This window comes from Vanessa cardui, chromosome 27, assembly GCF_905220365.1.
Source record: "Vanessa cardui chromosome 27, ilVanCard2.1, whole genome shotgun sequence".
Taxonomy (NCBI): Eukaryota; Metazoa; Arthropoda; class Insecta; order Lepidoptera; family Nymphalidae; genus Vanessa; species Vanessa cardui.
Window position 1 is genome coordinate 7,375,121 of NC_061149.1, and position 20,902 is coordinate 7,396,022.

Genomic DNA, 20,902 nt, shown 5'->3' on the forward strand with positions numbered 1-20,902 from the left:
TTGTGGAGTTCTTTGAAGCTTCAAAATATTACCCGTACGAAATAAGGATGGTATATAATGTATATAGTTATGACGTAGTTATACTATATTAAATACTCAAGCTCAGTGGTGGACTTAACCAATAGGCTAAGTAGGCTGGTGCTTAGGGCAGATTTAGAGGGGTGGCAAATTCAGCCCAAATTTGTTATTATCTTACAGAAATTAAAAAAAGAACTTATACTTATATGTATACACATTACGCCCGTAATCCGTATACTATACGTATACTCGTCACTTCATAGCGGATTGGAAAAATAATCTAGTAACTGATAGAAATATCACCTAGTTGATAATCATACTAATAAAGGGATAAAACCGATGTAATGAGGACGATAGAAAAGAAATCATAAACGTTGCAAAAAAAGTAAGAGGCGACAAAAATTGAATAGCCTACTAGCGGCAGATTTGTAAATCCGCTGCTCAAGCTCTATGTTGTTTTAATCTGTACGTATTATCAATTACAAACACAATCTGTTATGAAGCATATTTGAATTATTAAGTCACGCAGTGTCGTCGGAAAACATCGCTTCTGAATGTGAGATTTACATAATACTATTATTCTGTAGAAATATTAAATTATATGTATCTTAATATTACGATATATATAAGTTTGCAGGTTTTATTATAATGATTTTTGAAGCATTAAACTTTGATGTATCTTTACCTGTAAGGAATATTTCGTTAGACCGATTTTTGTTTTGTTTTTTAATATCTGGCTATGATATCTAAATAAGGACTATAATTTTATTTATTTATTCATTTATTCCAAAAAAAATAACTTAGTTCCTATATGAACATTTCCTATCTATCTAAAATTATAAATTTAGATGTAACTCTGGCTATGATATCTAAATAAGGACTTTTATAGTTTTATTTATTTATTCATTTATTCCAAAAAAAATAACTTAGTTCCTATATGAACATTTCCCATCTATCTAAAATTATAAATTTAGATGTAACTCTGGCTATGATATCTAAATAAGGACTTTTATAATTTTATTTATTTATTCATTTATTCCAAAAAAAATAACTTAGTTCCTATATGAACATTTCCTATCTATCTAAAATTATAAATTTAGATGTAACTCTGTAATACATCTACATTTATGTAAATATGCGTGTTCTACCTTTTTTCAGTCAAAGTACTGTATGTCATTTGATGAAATTTCATAAAAACCTCGAACTTCAAGGAGGGACTCACTTTTTATACCTAACGAGCTTGAAACTGAGGATGAAAACTAGTTTATAATATAGATATATGTAAACAATAAATTTTTCACGATTTTAAAATACAAAATACTTAATCCCAACACATACCTATGTAGTTTATTTGGTAGAAATTTTCAAACAATAAATTTTAATTTTTCATACCCTTTTATTTTCGGTATACGTGAATAGCATATTGAACTTTTTCATATTATATGTTAATGATACTTATTTGTACTTTGGACAATTATATTCGTGCCTTAATATCTAATAATATCTAATAAACATAATATCTAATAAACAAACAACAATTCTAACTGCTTATGTCTCCTTTACTTTTAGTTTCAAAGTTTCGGTAACTTTACTTGGTGGTAGGGCTTTGTGCAAGCCCGTCTGGGTAGGTACCACCCACTCATCAGTTATTCTACCGCCAAATAACAGTACTCAGTATTGTTGTGTTCCGGTTTGAAGGGTGAGTGAGCCAGTGTAACTACAGGCACAAGGGACATAACATCTAAGTTCCTAAGGTTGGTGGCACGATGTAAGGAATAATTAATATTTCTTACAGCGTCATTGTCTATGGGTGAAGGAGACCACTTACCATCAGGTGGCCCATATGCTCGTCCGACAACCTACACCATAAAAACAAACTATATCCTCGAACAAAACGCATTTTTTTGATCCATAATTAATATCATAGATTATTTAAAACCTTCACCAATGTCAATTTGTGCCTTTTAGTGCAAAACACTAAATCTATAATGTACTAATAATTAATATTAAAGTACAGTAAAAAAAATCACGCCCCTGGTTATAAAAACATATTTACGAAATAAAAAATCTCCAAAACATTAAAAGCGTATCTTGTATTGTCCTAGATAAATAACTTAACGAAACGGGCGTGTCGTTCCTAACTATTATAGTACATAATCTCTTATATACCACACTCCAAGAACACATAAGCCTTATGTATCAAAGCCTTCGATCAATACTGGTTGTTCTATCTCTTTCTAACACCATCTCTGTCTGTAGAACCTTTTTAGATAGGGATGTATTTGATTTTCAATCGTATGGCTCTATAAATAAAGACATTTGTTGTTTGTTTTATATTTGAGCTTGAAATTGTGTGTATTGAAAATTAAAAAAATATTTTCGTACTAGTAGCCACCCGTAGCTTTGCTCTCATTTCAGGGTGTTAGTTCTCATGTGCCAGGAAAAAAAGTAGCCCATGTCCTGCCATGGAGTTCATGTTTGCTTCATACCAAATTTCATCAAATTCTGTTCAGCGGTTTTACAGTTGACTGTTGACTTCCAAGCAGGATATATTAATTTAAATAATAGCATTAACTAGCATGACTTTGTATTTTTTAAATATTGAAAAAGAGTAACTACTGAGTTTCTTGCCGGTTCTTCTCGGTAGAATCTACTTTCGAACCGGTTGTAGCTTCACTTAATTGTAAAATGACGATTCAAAAGTGCTTGTAAAAGCCTACTTGAATAAGGTCTATTTTGATTTTGATTTTGCAGTGAAAGAGCGACAGACAGACAAACAGTCACTTTCACATTTATAATATTAGTATGGATTTAATCTAAATTCATTTCAGTATTGCAATCAAAAATTTCAATACTTAATTGCACTAGACCACAGATCATTTCATTATCATCGTGAATCACAGAGAGCACTCATATTAAATGATTAAAATTTATATAATTACTGTCACCAGCTTTAGGCCCTTGTAAGCGTATCGTTAATTAAGTATAATTTGCTACGTCAGTCAACTTTAATTTAATTAATATGCGATTGTGGAGATATCAATTAAGATAATTTCAACTAATATAATTAGATCTTTTCAAAATTGTAAAAAAAATTAATTTAATAATTTAATAAGGTTTTTATGAAAAAAAAAATACATACAAACATCAATATATTTATATATTAAGTATGTCTCTTTTTATATATAATCGGTAAATTTATATTTGGTGAAAATGCTTTCTGTAATACTATCTGAAGAGGTGTGGTATCTTCAACATATCCTCACCATCGAGCAGAGACGAGACAAGGATTAGTTAAAAATTCACGCAAATGTCTTTGGATTGTGGTTACCACTTACCACTTACCAACCGAAAATATATAAATACTTACGTGTAAAAAAAAAATTGGGCAACATCACATGCATTACTCTGTTCCCAATGTAAGTAGCTAAATCACTTAAGTTATGAAAAATCAGAAGTAACGACGGTACCAAACACCTAGATCCCAGACAAATAAACTTTTTCTACATCGATTCGGTAAGGAATCAAACCTAGTAGGTACCTCGAAATGGCGTACCCATGTAAACCGATGTATTCACTACTCGACCACGGAGGTCGTTAATAATTTTATACATATACAATATACATATACGTCTGTGGTTAACACCATATTGGATATATAATACTGCAACTCGGGTTTGTATGTTACGTAAATTCTACATAGTACAATACATGTATTACAGACGTATAATTATATACAAGCATTAATAGCGCAGTGGTTTAGAGCCGCCTTGCGATGTAAATCACAGGATTCGATTCTTATCACTTGGGTAATTGTCCTAATTCAAGTTTAATCTAAGCTTAAATGGAGGGTTATTAATATTAGTAATTCCTTGTAATGGAGCATTGCTATTATTCTTAATAATAAATACGAATACCATATACAAAATATAGATTGCATCGTGCAATTGCGATAGTAGTGAAAAAACATGGCGGATTATTAAAAACATTGATACAAATTAAATATAAAATTCAAAAGCACAGACAATATATATTTGTAGTAAACGCGTGAAAATTAAGAAAAATAAAAGAGTACATATAGATTTATGCATCTTACTTTTTGACATCTGAAAGTTTTTATTTTTTAAATTAAATTTCTCAGGCTATTCATGTTAAATATATTTCTTATATGTAATGACATTTTTACCTGCGACCTTTGCTTGGACAATGACAATCGCCGAAGTAAAAAATAACGGCGCATTTGCATTCAGAGAGCATCCCTTTGACTCAACAAACATTTTAATCAAACCATTGTTCTAGATGAGAGGAAAAATCGTTTTCACCCTTCTGGGCGTTTTACAAATTTTCCAAGCACCCTGTATCGTCACAGCCGCCCAATCGGCGGTCTCTGACGCAAACAGCGACCCAATCAGCGTGCTCGATGCCAGAGAGAGACAGCGAGATACGCCCGAAGTTGTTTTGCAATTGAAATACGACGGCGGGGAACTGAATAAGATATATTTGACGCAGTTCAGGAAGGAGACCAAGGGATGGGTGCCCTCAGTACCGGCTCGAGGCAACTTGTGCACGGACCTGTGTCGCGCAGGTCTTATTTTTTTGTTATTTATTCTTTTGTTTCGATTTATTTGTGTCTGTGGTGTTTTTGTGATTTATGAGATTTGGAGAATCAGTTAAGGTAAGTTCATTTTAAAAGAAAAATATTTTTGAAGGATTTAAAAAAAATGCTATATCAAATGTAAAATTATATTCTTGTTTTGGCGGAGGTTTTGAAAAAATTCTACGCTTATAATTTTTAATCATTTTACCATCTGCAAAATGTGTCTAAAATTTTTGCTCAGACACATGAACAGTAAAAAATGTATGTTAACAAAGCGTGTTTAAGCAATGTTAAATAAATTGAAGCACGCGTCCTTATTGATACAAGTTTTCAATTTAAATATTTAAAAAAAGAGAAAATACTTTCTAAAAATTAACAATCATAATTATTGTCGTATTTCGAAAACAAAATCATAAAACAAATATTTTTAAACTTGGAATGACTTAATAAAACGTAGATTATAATTTTATTAATTAAGTAATGTATGTATATTTTACCAATATTATCTTTTTATTGTTATAATGTTTTCGCCTTATAAACATGAATGCGTTTATTAATAAAACTCGCAGTAACTTAAATTTAAGTTCATTTATAAACGATGCATTTTCGAGTTTATTTCGAGAAATAAATTTTGAAACGAAATTCTTTCTGAGCGAAATGTGTAATCATTTCACATATGATAAACTTAATTTCGCCTTTCGAAACTTAAAATTTGTTTTGAATTATTCTTGTATTTTTTATATTGCGAGTATTTAATTAATTATATATGCAAAATTAATTTAAATTCACATTCAGAGACAATCGGTTTAAAAATTTAACACTTGGTGGTATGGCTTTGTGCATGCCCGTCTGGGTAGGTACCACCCACTCATCAGTTATTCTAACGCTAAACAACAGTACGCACTATTGTTGTATACTGGTTTGATGGGTGAGTGAGCCAGAGTTATGTCCCTTGTGCCCGTAGGCACAAGGGATGTGCCCGTAGGCACAAGGGACATAACATCTTAGTTCCCAAGGTTGGTGGCGCATTGACGATGTAAGGAATAGTTAATATTTCTTACAGCGTCATTGTCTATGGGTGATGGTGCGCACTTACCATCAGGTGGTCTATATGCTCGCCCACCAACCTATTCTATAAAAAAACATGAAATTGTTACGCTTTTCACACAATCAAAGTAAACAGACTATAAATATCATCTCATTTATGACGAGAATATTCCAACGCAGTTTATTGGATACATACGACAAAGATTACCATGAGACCATGTAGGTTTCCTCGGACTAGATTAATTTAAATGGATAATTAATCACATTTAAATCTAATGATGTTTGTACAGGCCGAGATGGCCCAGTGGTTATAACAAGTGCATCTTAACTGTTGATTGCGGGTTCAAGCAAGCAAGCATCTAAATATTAATGTGCTTAACTTTTATTTATAATTCATCTCGTTCTCAGCGGTGAAGGAAAACATCGTGAGGAAACCAGCACAGAAATTCTGCCACATGTATATATTCCACCAACCCGCATTCATTCAACACCTCTCTCCACCTCTCCTCAAAGGGAGAGGAGGCTGTAGCTCAGAATTGGGAAATTAAGAGGCTGTTGTTATTGTTGTTTTTACAGGTCTTCATCAGCTAATTAATATAACTACTTCCCAGGACTCGGCGGCAAAACTTGTGGATCAACATGCCTGGATTTGGTACCGGTGGGTTTGAAATCTGCCTTGTCTAGCAGCAACGAGACAAATCTGAAATACGGCGAGCCCAGAGTCGCTGTGTGCCCTGTGCTCTGTGACAATGGACTAGGTGAGCTGATAGGTTGACAAATAAGGTTTATTGGAGGTCCTTCGATGATAGCATTGTAAAATGTGTAAACGAATACTTGTCTATAGATTAATAATAGTCGTAGTTTGAAGTGTTACTTGACATGTATCAGGCAAAAAAGTAGCCCATATCCTTTCTCGGAGTTCAAGTTTGCTTAATACCAAATTTCATCAGATTCAGTTCAGCGGTTTCGTCGTGAAAGAGTGACAGACAGACAGAGTTACTTTCACATTTATAATATTAATAGAGATTGCGTAAAGGAACGATAGGCAGGTGTTTCTTTAAAGCGCTCGATTTGAAGAAAAAGATACGAATAAAAACGTAGTAGGACATAGTACGGCACAAATTAGATGTAGATTTACACAACCAATAGAAATAGCTCCCTATCGCGCCATTCGACGCTATTTGTCGCTATAGATTCACGCGTCAAAGAAAGCAAGTGCATGTAAATCGACGTGTCAAATTGACGAATATATTAGGTCATATGATATTGCAAGTTATTACATTTATGCAAAGATCATATTCGCATGAGAAATAAAAATTTGATAATTTGGGATAGCGTACTTAATTCGGATGTGATCGGATTTACGAATTTTGTCGATGCGACATCTAAGTTGTGTCGTACTATACTTTTTAATGAAATGAGGGGTTACGCATAAACTCCTTATCAGACATGATGACACTTAAAATGTGTGCAATGCGAATTCGTTCATGTCCGTAATATGTATCTCTCATTTTCGATCAACTATGACATTTTTCGGATGTCCCCTTGTTCTTCAAATTCAAACTAACGTTGCCCATACGATTGATAATAAAAAAATCTTAATTAAAAATTAGTTTAGATGCTTCGACGGCATTTAAATATGACATATTTGCCACACAAGCCTACAAGCTTGTCTTACACGAAATAATTTTTCACGCAAAAAAAATGGTATTCGTAAAGTTTTCATGCATGACAAATAATAATTTGAACTGAAATAAGTGAAGTTTAAGTACTGAGTTGTTATTGAAACCTAATTCTTCGAATATCAGTATCATTTAATTTATATTTTGTAATAACTAATTAATATAGCTTGTTAAACCTAACTACATTCTGTTTTGATTAGATTTATTACGAAACCTGTGATATTTCCCTTACAACAAACAATGCAATCTGTATTTTGTGTTGATACTTATCCCGCCGGCCAAAAGCCCGAAAAAGCTAAGCTTATATAATACTCTCCAAACACTGGTGGCTTTTTCGTTGGGGTAGACTTATTGTCTACCCCAACGAAAAAGGTGTATATTAAGTTTAATTAATTACAAAAGGTATTCATAATAATAATTTTCGTATAAAGAATTACTACAGGTCTATGTACCTCTTAAATAAAGTTTAGCTTGTAGAGTACAGTAATTACAGTAGGAATCATAATGAAACCGGCAACAATCCCATAACTGACGCTGGTCGTCAGTTGATATTAAATTACAGCTAATATTCACCACGTCAAAAAATACAGCCTCTCTTCTTAAGTCTTTCATTGTCTTTCATATGACAATATTAGTTAGACTTTTAAGTTACTGAATTTTTCTGCAGATCCAACCCAATAAGTTTGATCAGACTTAGGGTTGTACCAGGAACATGAGGCTTAATTCTTACTTATACTTTATTCAAGTAGGCTTTTACAAGAACTTTTGAATCATCATTTAACAAACTATATTAAGTGAGGCTACCACCGGTTTAGAATATAGATTCTACCAAGAAAACTAGAAGAGCCAGCAATAATTTCTGCACTCATTTTTCAAAATTTTAAAATTATAAAGGAACTGCCAATATACTAATAAGGAAATCAAACAGCAATGCTCATGTGCATAGCCCTTTAAAAAACCCGTTTTTATCTATGGTTGATGATAAAATTGTTATCTATTTAACAGGTCAGCCCCTTTGCAACTGTGAAAGCAAGGCTCCCAAGACTGTAGACTGGAACTCAGTTTGCGGAACATTCTGTGCCACAGACAAATATGTGCTGTACGGTAAGTTAACTTATGATCTGACTGACAACCTCCGTGGTCGAGTAGTGTAGTGTACAGTGTGTGTGTATGTGTGTGTAACTCGGCAGTCGATGTAGGAAATTCATTAGTTTTATATGTTGTCTTGGGTCTGTGTGTTTGTAGTGCCGTCGTTACTTCTGATTTTCCATAACACAAGTGCGTCATCTACTTACATTGGGATTAGAGTAATGTATGTGATGTGGTCCAATATTTATTTATTTATTAATTCTACTATATCTACTCTTTCTGACTTTAAACGTTTAAATGGGTACATCATAATGTTAAAGCACTTTTTGACCGTGTCTAAAAGAAGCCTGAATAAAATTCTAATCCTCTATCAGACTCTCCATAAAAAATCTTTATTATAAATGTGGTTTTAGGCATATCAAGTAATCAATCAATCACAATAAACTTTATTCAAGTAGGCTTTTATAAGCACTTTTGAATCGTCATTTTACACTTAAGTGAAGCTACCACCGGTTCGGAAAGTAGCTTCTACCGAGAAGAACCGGCAAGAAACTCAGTAGTTACTCATTTTTAACATTATTACTACACACATACTTACAAACATACTTATAGAGAGTAGCTACTGTATTTTAAGGTTATTTCTCTAATTATGTGATTATACCTAATGCCAAATATCCTAAAAATAAAGTCAAATTGATATTTTCTAGTATTTAACAATTTACAAATAATTCAACCGTCACTAAATCTATCCCAAACAGTGGGATAATTACATAATTTCGTATATGAAACCGTTAAAACATTCTTCATCAAATCCAAGCTCGATTGAAGAAGGACTTTTAATTTATGTAGGTATATCACGCCATTAACTGATAGCTCTGTTATATTTAAAGTCCAAACCAGGAACCTTAATTCGATAAAGATGCCAATACCAATTGCTTATTGGTTGTTAAGAAAATAATCTACCAATAAGACCGTTCAGAAATAAGGACCTGTCCTGAAAAGAGCCGTCGCATAAACCTCAGAGGGACTTTTGTTGTTACCTATATATTTTTAACAATTAGGTAACAGGTTTTTAACTTTTGATATTAATATTTGAAACCGTTGACGATCTTTTAATTTCCATCGTGTTATCATCTAGGTCTAGTTTTAACGTACTGTTAAATGTAAATTAACGATTATTTTTTAAATTTTGATTTTGATACGATGTACAAACAGTTCATGACTCATATATCTTTATTTAAAATAAGATTAATAGTTTACAAACGCATTAAGATCAAATATGTACATTTACTTACATAGATATAGGTTCTATGTATATAAAACTAATGTAACCAAAAATAGGAATATCATAACTTCGTCCGTTAGTAATCTGGGATATACAATCGTAAATCTATGACAGCAGAGTTTGAGTTTTAGCTTTACCAATAAAGTTTCTACGATACATTTGTTGAATTCGTCCTCATATCGTCTACGAATTTATTTTCGAATACGCTTTTATCGTAGCACATCTACGGTTCGGTACGATGCTACGATTTTGTAGCTATTTCATTTTTATTTAATATCTGAAGTCTATATTTGGAAATAAGCAAAAACATAAGAACTATTTTTGAGTTTTAATTTTTTATTGGTTATGCTATATTTTTATATTTAGAAAAGATATAAGAAATATTTCTAGCACAAATTATTTCTATACATATTCGTTTATAATAGTAGAAAATACTTGATCAACGAATCATCAATCAAAATCAAGTTTAAAAACGAATATAAAAGAATAAATTGAGAACCGTTTGTCATGAAAATGAATTTTCACTTGGACCAGTATTCTAAATTTAATTACGCATCGGTAAAAGTTATCTTGTGAAGCTGGGATCCCTCAATATAAGTCCTATTAACTTAATAAATATTAACATTTATACAGGATGCCCCGTTTGTGACGACTCAAAACCGTCATCGATCCAGGTCGCCAGCACAAGGGTCCTCAACACAGCTGAGGGCTGGAAGTCATGGTGTAACGTGCAATGCAGGCAGGGGCAGGGGGGAGCGGCCTGCAATTGCGACCGTGCCCCATTTCAGTAGACCGAAAGACCAAAAAGACCAAGAAGACCAGCGAAGTATATGAAACCCAAATTCACAAAAATACCATTGTTATCAATTATTTTCCAGAAATAGACTAACGCATTTTAATGATTTAATAGTTATATTATTCAATGTAAAACATTATATAAATCTTATATTAAAAAAAGTCATTTTTTAATAATTATGTTATTGTAATATTCAGCCTCGTCAAATTTAAATAATAATAAATTATTGCATTCATTAAAATATTAAGATATATGTAACAGATTAATATTAATTATGTATTTAATTATTTAAAAAAAAATGCATGACCAGAGTTCGTTGACGGCTTAGGTAAGTCATATATTTTAATAATATACCACTTATAATATAATTAAAAACATAATCGTATAATATAAGGTGAGTACATTGCTATTTAAATTTTAAGTGTAAAGATTTTGTGATCTGTCAAATAATCTCTTTAAAAATATTCTGTCCTTTTCTTCCTAAAGTTATAGAAACACGAGCCAGAAAGAGATAGAATACCTATTAACATTTTCTGTTTTAATTATCTGTGCATATTTGGCGCGATCACATTATCTTAATAGATTAACTATTAATATAAATAAGTTATATCTGTATATATACGACGGATCTGTGCGAAAGACAATATATAATTATAATTAGCAAAGGAAATAACATAAGTTATTCCTTTAAATATACATATAATGTATGTTTAGATACATTCAATTCTATTAAATTATTTTCATTTATTTTATTTTTATTTTTTTTAATTTTCCTTTTCAACCTACCAGTCAATTACTGCCTGAGGCCTTTAATAAACGGACGTAGTCTATTACAGTATTTAAAAAAAACATCTTAAAGGTCGAAGGCAAATTAATTTGACTCCCTAAATTTTTCAATTTAAAATATTCGTGGAATTAGTCGTTGAGTAGTCGATTTAAAGAAAATAGAACTCGTTTTTCTACTTTGTAAATATGTACATAAACAAAATGGCCGCATTCAATTAAAAAAATTGACATTGTTTTTTTTTAGTTGATTTTTGAAAAAGGAATAAAAATGTAAGCCTAATATACAAAAAATATTTTAAAAGAACTTACTTCATTCTCGCCTCCATTATATCACACTGAATCTAAACTAATTTAGCAGCTTCAATTAAAAGCCATAGACTTACGAAGTATCAGATACCCTATAAAGGGATTTATACAAAACAAAGAAAAAGTTCTCGAATAAGCCATCTTGTCACGTTCAAATTTTAAAATTCAAAAATAATAATGAATATTTCCAAATTTTTTTTTTATATCTGTTGCAATACTATAATTGGTTTTTTCATAATTTTTGTGATATTTATTTCATATTACAATATTTTCGTACAATAATATTATGTTTAAGATATTTTAAATCTCTCTTTAATTTAATTACAAATAATTAAATTCAATCAAAATGTCACTTCTACACGTTATAAAGACATTATTAAAATTAAAAACATTCAGAGAAATAAAATTATATTGAACATTACATGTATAGACTTAAGACTTAAAATTGAACAGCAATAATAATCGCTTATAATCATTGAAATATGTGTGATCTAGATTTGTGGCATTGACGTTACTCGCAGTTAAAATAGCACTACGTTTACAAGAACAAATCAAATGAAATCAAATCAATTTTATTCAAGAAAACTTCACAATGAAGCGTTTTTAAATCGTTGATATTCAAACACTACCATCGTTTCGAAAAGCAGCCTCCAGCGAGAAGAAACGACAAGATACTCGCATAGCTATTTTAAAATAAACAACATAAAAATTGTACCCAAAAAATAGTTTGAAAAGGTTTATTATTTTTTTATTAATTGAATTTTAATATATTATTAAAGTTTTGTGAAGTCTGTAAGTGAAGTCTGAAGTCTCTCTGTGGTGAAGATTACACCGATATGCAAACGATAATAGCACGAAAGCCTAACTATCGAGTTTTTATTTGAGAAATTAATTGATGATTAATTATGCAACTTTAAAAATGTTTAATTTCGACAAATTACTCAATTAGAAAACTATATAAGGCTTTTCTGGTGTATATTAACCTAAGGTATAGTAGAATTAGTATTAAAAGTTTTTGTAAATGATGATTAATTAAATAGTTTAAGAATTAGGTTAAAACAACCAAGAAATATCACAACAAACAATATCACAAAAGTCTTCCAATAACTTAAGTGATTAGATGTAATAAATTGTTAATTGTAATTAATATCATTATATAAGAATTAATTAGTTATAAATCGTTACACTTAGTTAAGTTGCGACGAATATTCGTGTACTATTCGATTATCTGTGTATTCGACTTTATCACTAACAGAAAACAAAATACTAAAACTCGATTAAATTGATTGCTGAACAATATTTCTTCGACCATGAATTTTAAAAAAAAAGCATTTTGGTTTTGTAATTTTCTTTTTTACTACAATCAAATCAAGCATGATACAATTATTAATTATTTTTATATGACTCAATTTTTTTTTATTGATTGAACAAAAGAAGTAAGTCTGTGATGTCGCCGAATATAGTTATCGATTATAAGCTAAATAAAGAAGACATTTCACTTGGTATTCTATATTAACTTAACCGTATGTAGCACTTCTTGATGTATTCCCAAATAATTTAGAATATCGTCATCTTAATCGAAATCCAAATAATTTAAAAACAATTTTGATATAATTACTGCTGTCTAGTGTAGTACAGCGCGTGGTACGAGAGGGTTAGGTGTTAAATACCCAAAGTCCACTTTTGTACTAAATTCACCCCAGCGATCATTCTGAGCTGAGGCGCGTTCTCATAGAAGACACTCTTAGGGCTTATGTCACTCGAACCCAAAAGGGCTCAAACTTTAAGGTTGTGTCTAGACTCAGTACTAATACTCGCCCCAACGCCCGGCGACCCCGTAAAAGCCAGTAGGGTCAACAGCACAACTACAGACACAAAAAAAATACTTGTACTTACTTTCGCATTCATAACATTTCCTAAATTACCCAAAATGCTATGCCAAGTGATATGTCATCGAAATATTCAATATAAAGTTTAATTAAGGAATCTCATTAGATATAATACTAACGTACATACATATCTATTATTATATAAATATAGAAGATATAAATACTCATTATAAACATATTATTGTTGTCTCCTTTATAAGCGTAGTCTTCGTAATTTAAATTTTCGTTTATTAATTTTCTAAAGATAAACATAAAAATGTGGTAATACTTTTTTAGATTTACTAATATATAACGTTTTTGAGTTTAAATATTGTAATTAATCTCAGCATTTACTTAAATAGTCTTTTAACATATGATGTAATATTTATAAGCGCGCTTTACGTACGGAATTTGAAACCAAAACGCACAATTCCATTAAAAAATAAATATAACTTCGTACAAATATTTATATATTATGAAACTATTAACTATCATAAAATACCTAGTAGATTTATTGATTATGTAAATACATTGCTAGTTTTATACAATTTAAACTAAAAAACCTTAAAGCGCTTCTGTTTCTCACAAAAATGACCTACATTTAACTAAAAACGAATATAAAGGTAATTATTTTTACCGCTGAACCCTATATTTTCATTACGGTTTGTGTGTAAACCCAAGGAACCAGATCGCAGATCATGTTTATGAGATAATCACAATATACTGTAATATCTTTGTAGAATACATATTGTATGTTGCAGAAGGAATAATGATAAACAATCCTTAATATTATATACATTACTAACATTTTTTAATTTATATATATATATACTATTTTCACTGAAACTCAATTCGAAAAACTCGCGATAGCATTATTCGCTCAACTAAAGTTACAAAATAAGGCGATATTGATTCAAATATTTATACTTAATTAAATAAATATATATTTATTCTATTGGTTAATTTTCTGAAAAAAAAACCTATTTTTTTGTTATAATCTGTGCGACACACGGTGCAAATATGTACTTAAAAAATATAGACAATAAGGTTTTAATGTTTAAAATGTTAGAATAAAAATGTTTTACTTTAATCTGTTTAATGTTTCACTAGTGTTATTTATAAATATTATAATTAATAATAAAATAATTGTTAATACTGTAGTTGATAATTACATTGCGTTTATCAAACCCATATCAATATTAAATATAATAAAAATATATATAATTATCTATGTATACATATTTACAAAATAACATTGTATAAAATCATTAGCAAATAATATTGATGTAATTTAATTTTATTATGTAATGCATGGCAGGCCGCCTTAAGGCTTTTGTCATGTTACACGATGTTGCCAAAGGCTTATAAAAAAAAGTTACTTTGAATGCTTGGAATTTATTTCCATTTCAAATTCAAGAATGAATTCCATTGTGAAAAATATCTTAGATTTGTGCATTCAAATTAGAGAAATAATTATTGTTTATTGAAATTAATATAAATGAGATAACAATGTACTTGACTTAACAATACTAATTCTAGCAAACGGTATAGTCATGCTTGGCGTCAAAATCAAAGAATATATTGATAGATGCATTAAGCTTTTACACATTGCATTAGATGTATAGTCTGCATAATTTCACTGGACACACTACACGTGGACTCAAAATGTAGAGGTTTTTATGCCGAATGTACATTAATCAAACTCATATACTTAATACAAAAAAAGTCTTAGATAAATTAATATGTAGCCTATCTATGGTAAGGATATTTTCCATTACATTAAAATTTTGTATAATGCAAAAAAAAAATCATTACATATACTATAAAAAAATAAACATTTAATCACGTAAACTCAAAACTTTCATATTATAAGTTAATGATCCATAATTCTACTCAACATATAACTTCTAATGAAATGGAAAATGTGTGAATTAGTGTTGCCATATAAAATAGTATTTAGTGACTTTGTTTTTCTTCATTTTGTTTAATATTTTCGATATAAATGTGATATATGTCATTGATGTAATAAAAAAAAATTGATAGCTGTCATATTGTGTCGCGTCGTTGCTGTTAATGTGAAAGTAGTTAATAAAATGTACAAATTATGTTGTTTTATTTTATTACGATAGTGCACTGATTTCAGCTTCGCCATTTTCAAGGCCGATTAACCAACTACGTTGGGGACGGTTAGTATACAAAACAGTTCATGCACATGTCAACCGGTTCCCGTTTTTCAACAAAGCACGGGAGTGCTGCTTTTGATAATTGCTATACTCCGCATTGCTTCTGCGATTTTTCTTAAAGAAGAAAGAATTAATTTAACTGAGGAGTACTGGAGCTCCAAACTTGTAACTTAATAACCAGACAAACGAGACAGTCAAAAGTTTTACACACTCAGGTTATCATGGCCGTAGGCAGGCGGCGGTTTTGGGGGTTCAAATTTTTTATTGAGAATAAGCATACTTTATAATTAAAAACGGATAGTCGACGCTCTTTACCGAAAAGTCGCCGACTACGAGAGCAGCCGAACTCCTGGAAGGCTACTTTGGTGCATCCTATCCCTAAAAAGAGCAACTGCCCAGACCCTTCCAATTATAAGCCTACAGCCATCACCTACTTGTTTCGTTTCCGTCGGGGTCGTTCAGCCGTTGATCTTCTATATTACCTTAGTCATAGATGGGCGGAAGCAGTTGAGAACAAGGGGGAAGCATTGGCGGCCAGTCTGGACATAGCGAAAGCCTTCGATAGCGTATGGCACAAAACGCTTCTTTCGAATCTCCCTTCCTACGGGCTTCCCGGGAAATTATGCAATTAGATCACCAGCTTTTTGGCAGATCCGAAGATTAAAGTAGTTATACATAAATGGTGCATGCTCTGATTTAAAATTCGTTAATGCTGGTGTTGCACAAGGCTGCGTTCTATCACTCACTCTGTTTCTTCTGCATATCAAAGACTTGTTGCAAATCTGTAACATTCACGGCCGGGCTAATATTTATCAGGAAAACCTCGGAGAAAACCGGAACAAACCGGTGTCTGAAATCGAGTCTTCATTAAACAAAGTCTCGAACTGGGGCCGGCTAAAGCTTTTTTGATATTAAAATATCTGATGGCGGGGAAGTATTCTCCCTTAGTAGTCCCAGGCTCACTTTTAGCTTCGGACACCCCGGCTAAAATTAGTTCACTTCAACCCCAAAGAGAGGCAAGTTAGACGCTAAAAAAATTACCATTTCTCGTATCTCCACGATTTCAGAAGATAACCAATAGCCGCCACAGCTAGTATCGGAATACTTGGCGTGGATATTTCGAGCCTCGTTCAGTTCCGCGGTCAATTGGAACGCAAAGCCAAATTGGCATCAAAAAAGCTGTGTTCATCAAGCCAAGACAGTATTTCACGCCGGCCCATCGCCTACAACTATACAAGGCGCAAATGGAACCCCACATGGAATATTGCTCACACCTCTGAGCGGGTGTTCCCCAGTACCAGCTCCTTCCATTTGTCCGTATAAAACGCAGAGCGGCTCGAATTATCGACGATCAAGCCCTTTTCGACCTGCTTGATCCTTTGGCTTTGAGCAGAGATGTTAAATCACTCTGCATCGTCTACCCAATATTTAACAGAAAATGTTCGGAGGCATTGTTCGGATTAATCCCGGCTGCTGAATTTCACATTCGGACATCTCGTCAAAATTCAAAGTTTCACCCGCACTACCTTGATGTCCCAATATCCACAACAGCGCGATTTTTAAGACATTTTCTACCTTGCACTACCACTCTGTTAAACCAGCTTTCGCCGACGATTTTCCGAACCGATACGACTTCGGCACCCTAAAAAAAGAGCGTACTACTTCCTTAAAGGCTGGTAACGCACCTGCAAGTCCCGCAGATGTCAATGAGTGGTGGTAATCACCTTCCATTAGGTGAGCCTCGTGCTCGTTTGCCCCCTATAACATAAAAGAAGTCGTCGGTTGTCTTTTAAATAAATGTGTATAAATTATGTATAATTTTTATATATTTCTACTTATTTTAAAATAAACCTGCTGCTTTTTTTTCCTGGAGCACGAATTTATTTATACAGGTCTTGAAAGTTTTCTTTTTATCATTTTTACCACGAGTGTAATAATTTATTGAATAATATCTTTTTTTATATGATTATTAAATTTGTTAAAAGCCCAAGGGCTGAGACTAAATAAGATCTAAACTCTATGTACAGGATCCTCGTAGGCTACGAGTCGTAGCCATTTCCGAGCTCGAAATTATGAAATACCTTTTATTTCGTTTGATTGACAATTTTCTTAAAAAATGCAATGATGTATTAATAAACTTTATGTGACTTCACTTAAAACACGTAAAAAAACATCTTTGACATTATTTTCGTACTTTATACATGGAAATAAATGAATACTCCTGAACGTGGTGCCCGGTATTAAGATTTTGCGAATGCGAATAGAAAGTAGGAAGGGAGCTGACAGTTGTTGAAAGCAATCATATGTATTCTTAATGAATTCATTTTGTTTTATATGTTGGGTGGTCATTAAAAGGCATTATTATTTACATGATTTATTAATAAATTGTTTTATAATCAATTTCATTCGCTTTTCATCAGACATCTTAATATGGCATTTCGCTTATTCTTTACTAGATTTACGAAAGTGAGGGCATGCAAATTGCTTGAAAAATGTATATCAATCTCTATTTATCTAAATCTATTATAAACGTTACGAGCGTTTTGGTAAGTTGATTATTAATAAATATTGTTATTAGTTTTTAGTTAATTTAAAAATGTCATGAAGAAAATCATCCAGCAAACATTTGATGATAATATTTTGTTTAACGTGTTCTATTAAGATTTTTTCATATTTATTCCTATTTCCATTGGAATAGGGTATACTAGTATAGATATTCAATGACTTTCAAAACTGATGTTAACATTCAGTTACTACCTTTGGAACACGAGGCCACTAAAACAATAACTGCAGCGACTCAGTTTTGTTGTGCGGGCCGCGACGTGTTACTTACCGCGAATACAAATAATTCTAATCCTTTTCCGTTTTTTTTTAGTAAATCGAAGCAATTATTAAACTGGAGTACCGTTTTTCTGATGTTAAAAAATTTGGGAGCGCATTTCGCAAATATTGATATTTTTAAATCTGTTCCAAAAGTGCCCGTTTTCATGGGACTCCATTAAATCAAGTATTTTTCTTGACCTGAGCTGGACACCTCAGTCACCAAGTTTTTTATAAAATAAAAAGGGTATATTAAAATAAAACATCAATGGAATTTTAATTTTTATTGGAAACAAAATAATATTTATGCTATATATTGCACGTGACTCGAAGTCGATAGATTCACACGTTTGAGCAACACTCACTTTCGCTTACACGAGAACAGAGCACAAACGACTTTAACACAAGTCTTAAGCATCGGACACACCTGCGAGACCGAACGACGCTTTCTAACACACAGCCATGTCTTTAACAAACACAAAAAAAACATTGGCAAAATTTTGACGGCGCATAAATTTCAATTCGAAATTTAAACTCATTTTTTTTTACTGAAAGAGACAGATAGAGTACAAGTAGTAATAGATCCGTATATTGTTATTAAAACATCAATAATTAAAGTACTTTTGATGTAATAACAAAAAGATACGTCTTTACAATTTGAGAGCATTCGCTAATCTTACTTCACTTTAATGGGTCCATCTGTCTTTTAAATCACTCAACTCAACATTTCCAATCCTAGTATTTATATAACTTTGTCATAAAGGCACAGATAACAATAATCAGATCATAACTCGCAATTTTCGGTCAAATTTCTTATTAAACAAATCTCAATTAACTATACGTAGAAAGCTTTGAAGAAACACCGGTCGTCAAGTGGCTACCGGTCGCGCAGATGTCTCCGACCCTTCCAACAACTAACAAACGCAATTATAACTTATTGTTATTTATAAAACTTTAATTATACTTCGATATGCTTTTGACACACGAATTATTATGCTCTTTTTAAAACTGCTATTAACGTTTTCAATGACAAAACAAAATTATCACTCTGAAATGTTGCAATATTAAATGCATTGTTGGAAAAAAAAACAATTACTCTATGGTCCCTACACCGCGTGGGATTGTTACTGCGTTACCTTCCTCTATCACACAACAGATTATATATAAAAAATTCCATCCGTTTCTATAAATTATAAAGATAATACTTTTCGAATGCTTATCTAAACTTGACATTTAAATCATAGTGTTACAATATATATATATATTTTTTTTTTAATCTGTTGAGATACAATACATTCGAGATACAGATATATAAAAAAAAATGTAAAACAATTAAATAAAGGCACCATGAACAAGTTTTTTTTTGGTTAAAGTATAAAATTTTGAGTCCATCCAAGTTTCGTAGACATGATTTAAATAAAAAAAAAATGCAATAATCAAAAAGTATATAAACTGGTATATAAACAAAAATGAGATTTTCTTTAATACTTAGCTATGTTCTATGATATTTTCGTCGTTATTATATAGGAATATACAGGATGTTAAAAAGTTGATAAAATCTCAACATCAAACTGACTTCCGATCAAATCGTTAATAATCCTTTTAATACATAGTAAGTCTGTCATACTTAGAACACTTTAGTATTGATACAGAATTCAAATTACTCAAATGTTTCCGTCCATACATTTGCTTCATACAATTCTTTAAACTGATAGAGAGGATAATTGAATTATTGGCCGCTGAGAATAAAAAAACCCCAAATAAACATAGCGGTTACAGTCCAAACTCATTCCCCATCTACAATATTCAATTGTGAACACAAACAAACATTACAGACAATATATTAACGTTAGTACAAGAATTAGACTATTCCAACGCAAATGGCATGCTTTCAGATAAAATGTTACTTGTCAAACTTTACCTAGATGAGGAAAGAGTTGCAACTGTAACACACCATGTGTAATAATATCCTCAATAACCCAACAAAATATTGACAAGTCTGTTTTACTAGAAAATAATCGATACAAACCGACCCATCAATACGGAACATATTAAAAAATCTACATCATACAAGACAAACTATAAAAAAATGACACAAATCACAACACATTTCTTCATAACAAGTTCACGTACAGACTTGATTTGCTTGTATTAGATACCTGTACTTAATAATATAATAAGAACTAAAATAACATACAACGATAGCTTCGTTTACACACAGAGACAATAATACATTTTTCACAAAACAATATATTTGTGTGTAGACATTGAACGCATTTATATATATTTGTGACAAGCAAGTTATTGATATATAACATTATATATGATATTGTAAAGTTATACATAATCAGTTATAAAGCTTTTAAGCTCTAACAGACTACATACTTGTTTAAGTATTATATAAGCTTGCAGTTCTCATATTTCT

At 31.4% G+C, this 20,902-nt stretch overlaps 1 protein-coding gene across 1 annotated transcript; it reads left to right on the top strand.

The window, feature by feature from the left end:
• The first annotated feature begins 544 nt into the window (after positions 1 to 544).
• LOC124541136 lies at positions 545 to 10,689 on the top strand. Its single transcript, XM_047118980.1, has 5 exons — positions 545 to 574; positions 4,318 to 4,603; positions 6,274 to 6,420; positions 8,350 to 8,448; positions 10,352 to 10,689. The coding sequence occupies exons 2-5, from the start codon at positions 4,318 to 4,320 to the stop codon at positions 10,507 to 10,509; spliced, it is 690 nt and encodes a 229-aa protein (XP_046974936.1). The 5' UTR covers positions 545 to 574; the 3' UTR covers positions 10,510 to 10,689.
• The last annotated feature ends 10,213 nt before the right edge of the window (positions 10,690 to 20,902 follow it).

Excerpts from the sequence above, each read along its gene's own strand:
- LOC124541136 (XM_047118980.1), top strand. The coding sequence starts at position 4,318 with ATGAGAGGAAAAATCGTTTTCACCCTTCTGGGCGTTTTACAAATTTTC. Across the intron at positions 4,604-6,273 it reads CACGGACCTGTGTCGCGCAG|GACTCGGCGGCAAAACTTGT; the intron begins GTCTTATTTTTT and ends ACTACTTCCCAG. Across the intron at positions 6,421-8,349 it reads GCTCTGTGACAATGGACTAG|GTCAGCCCCTTTGCAACTGT; the intron begins GTGAGCTGATAG and ends TCTATTTAACAG.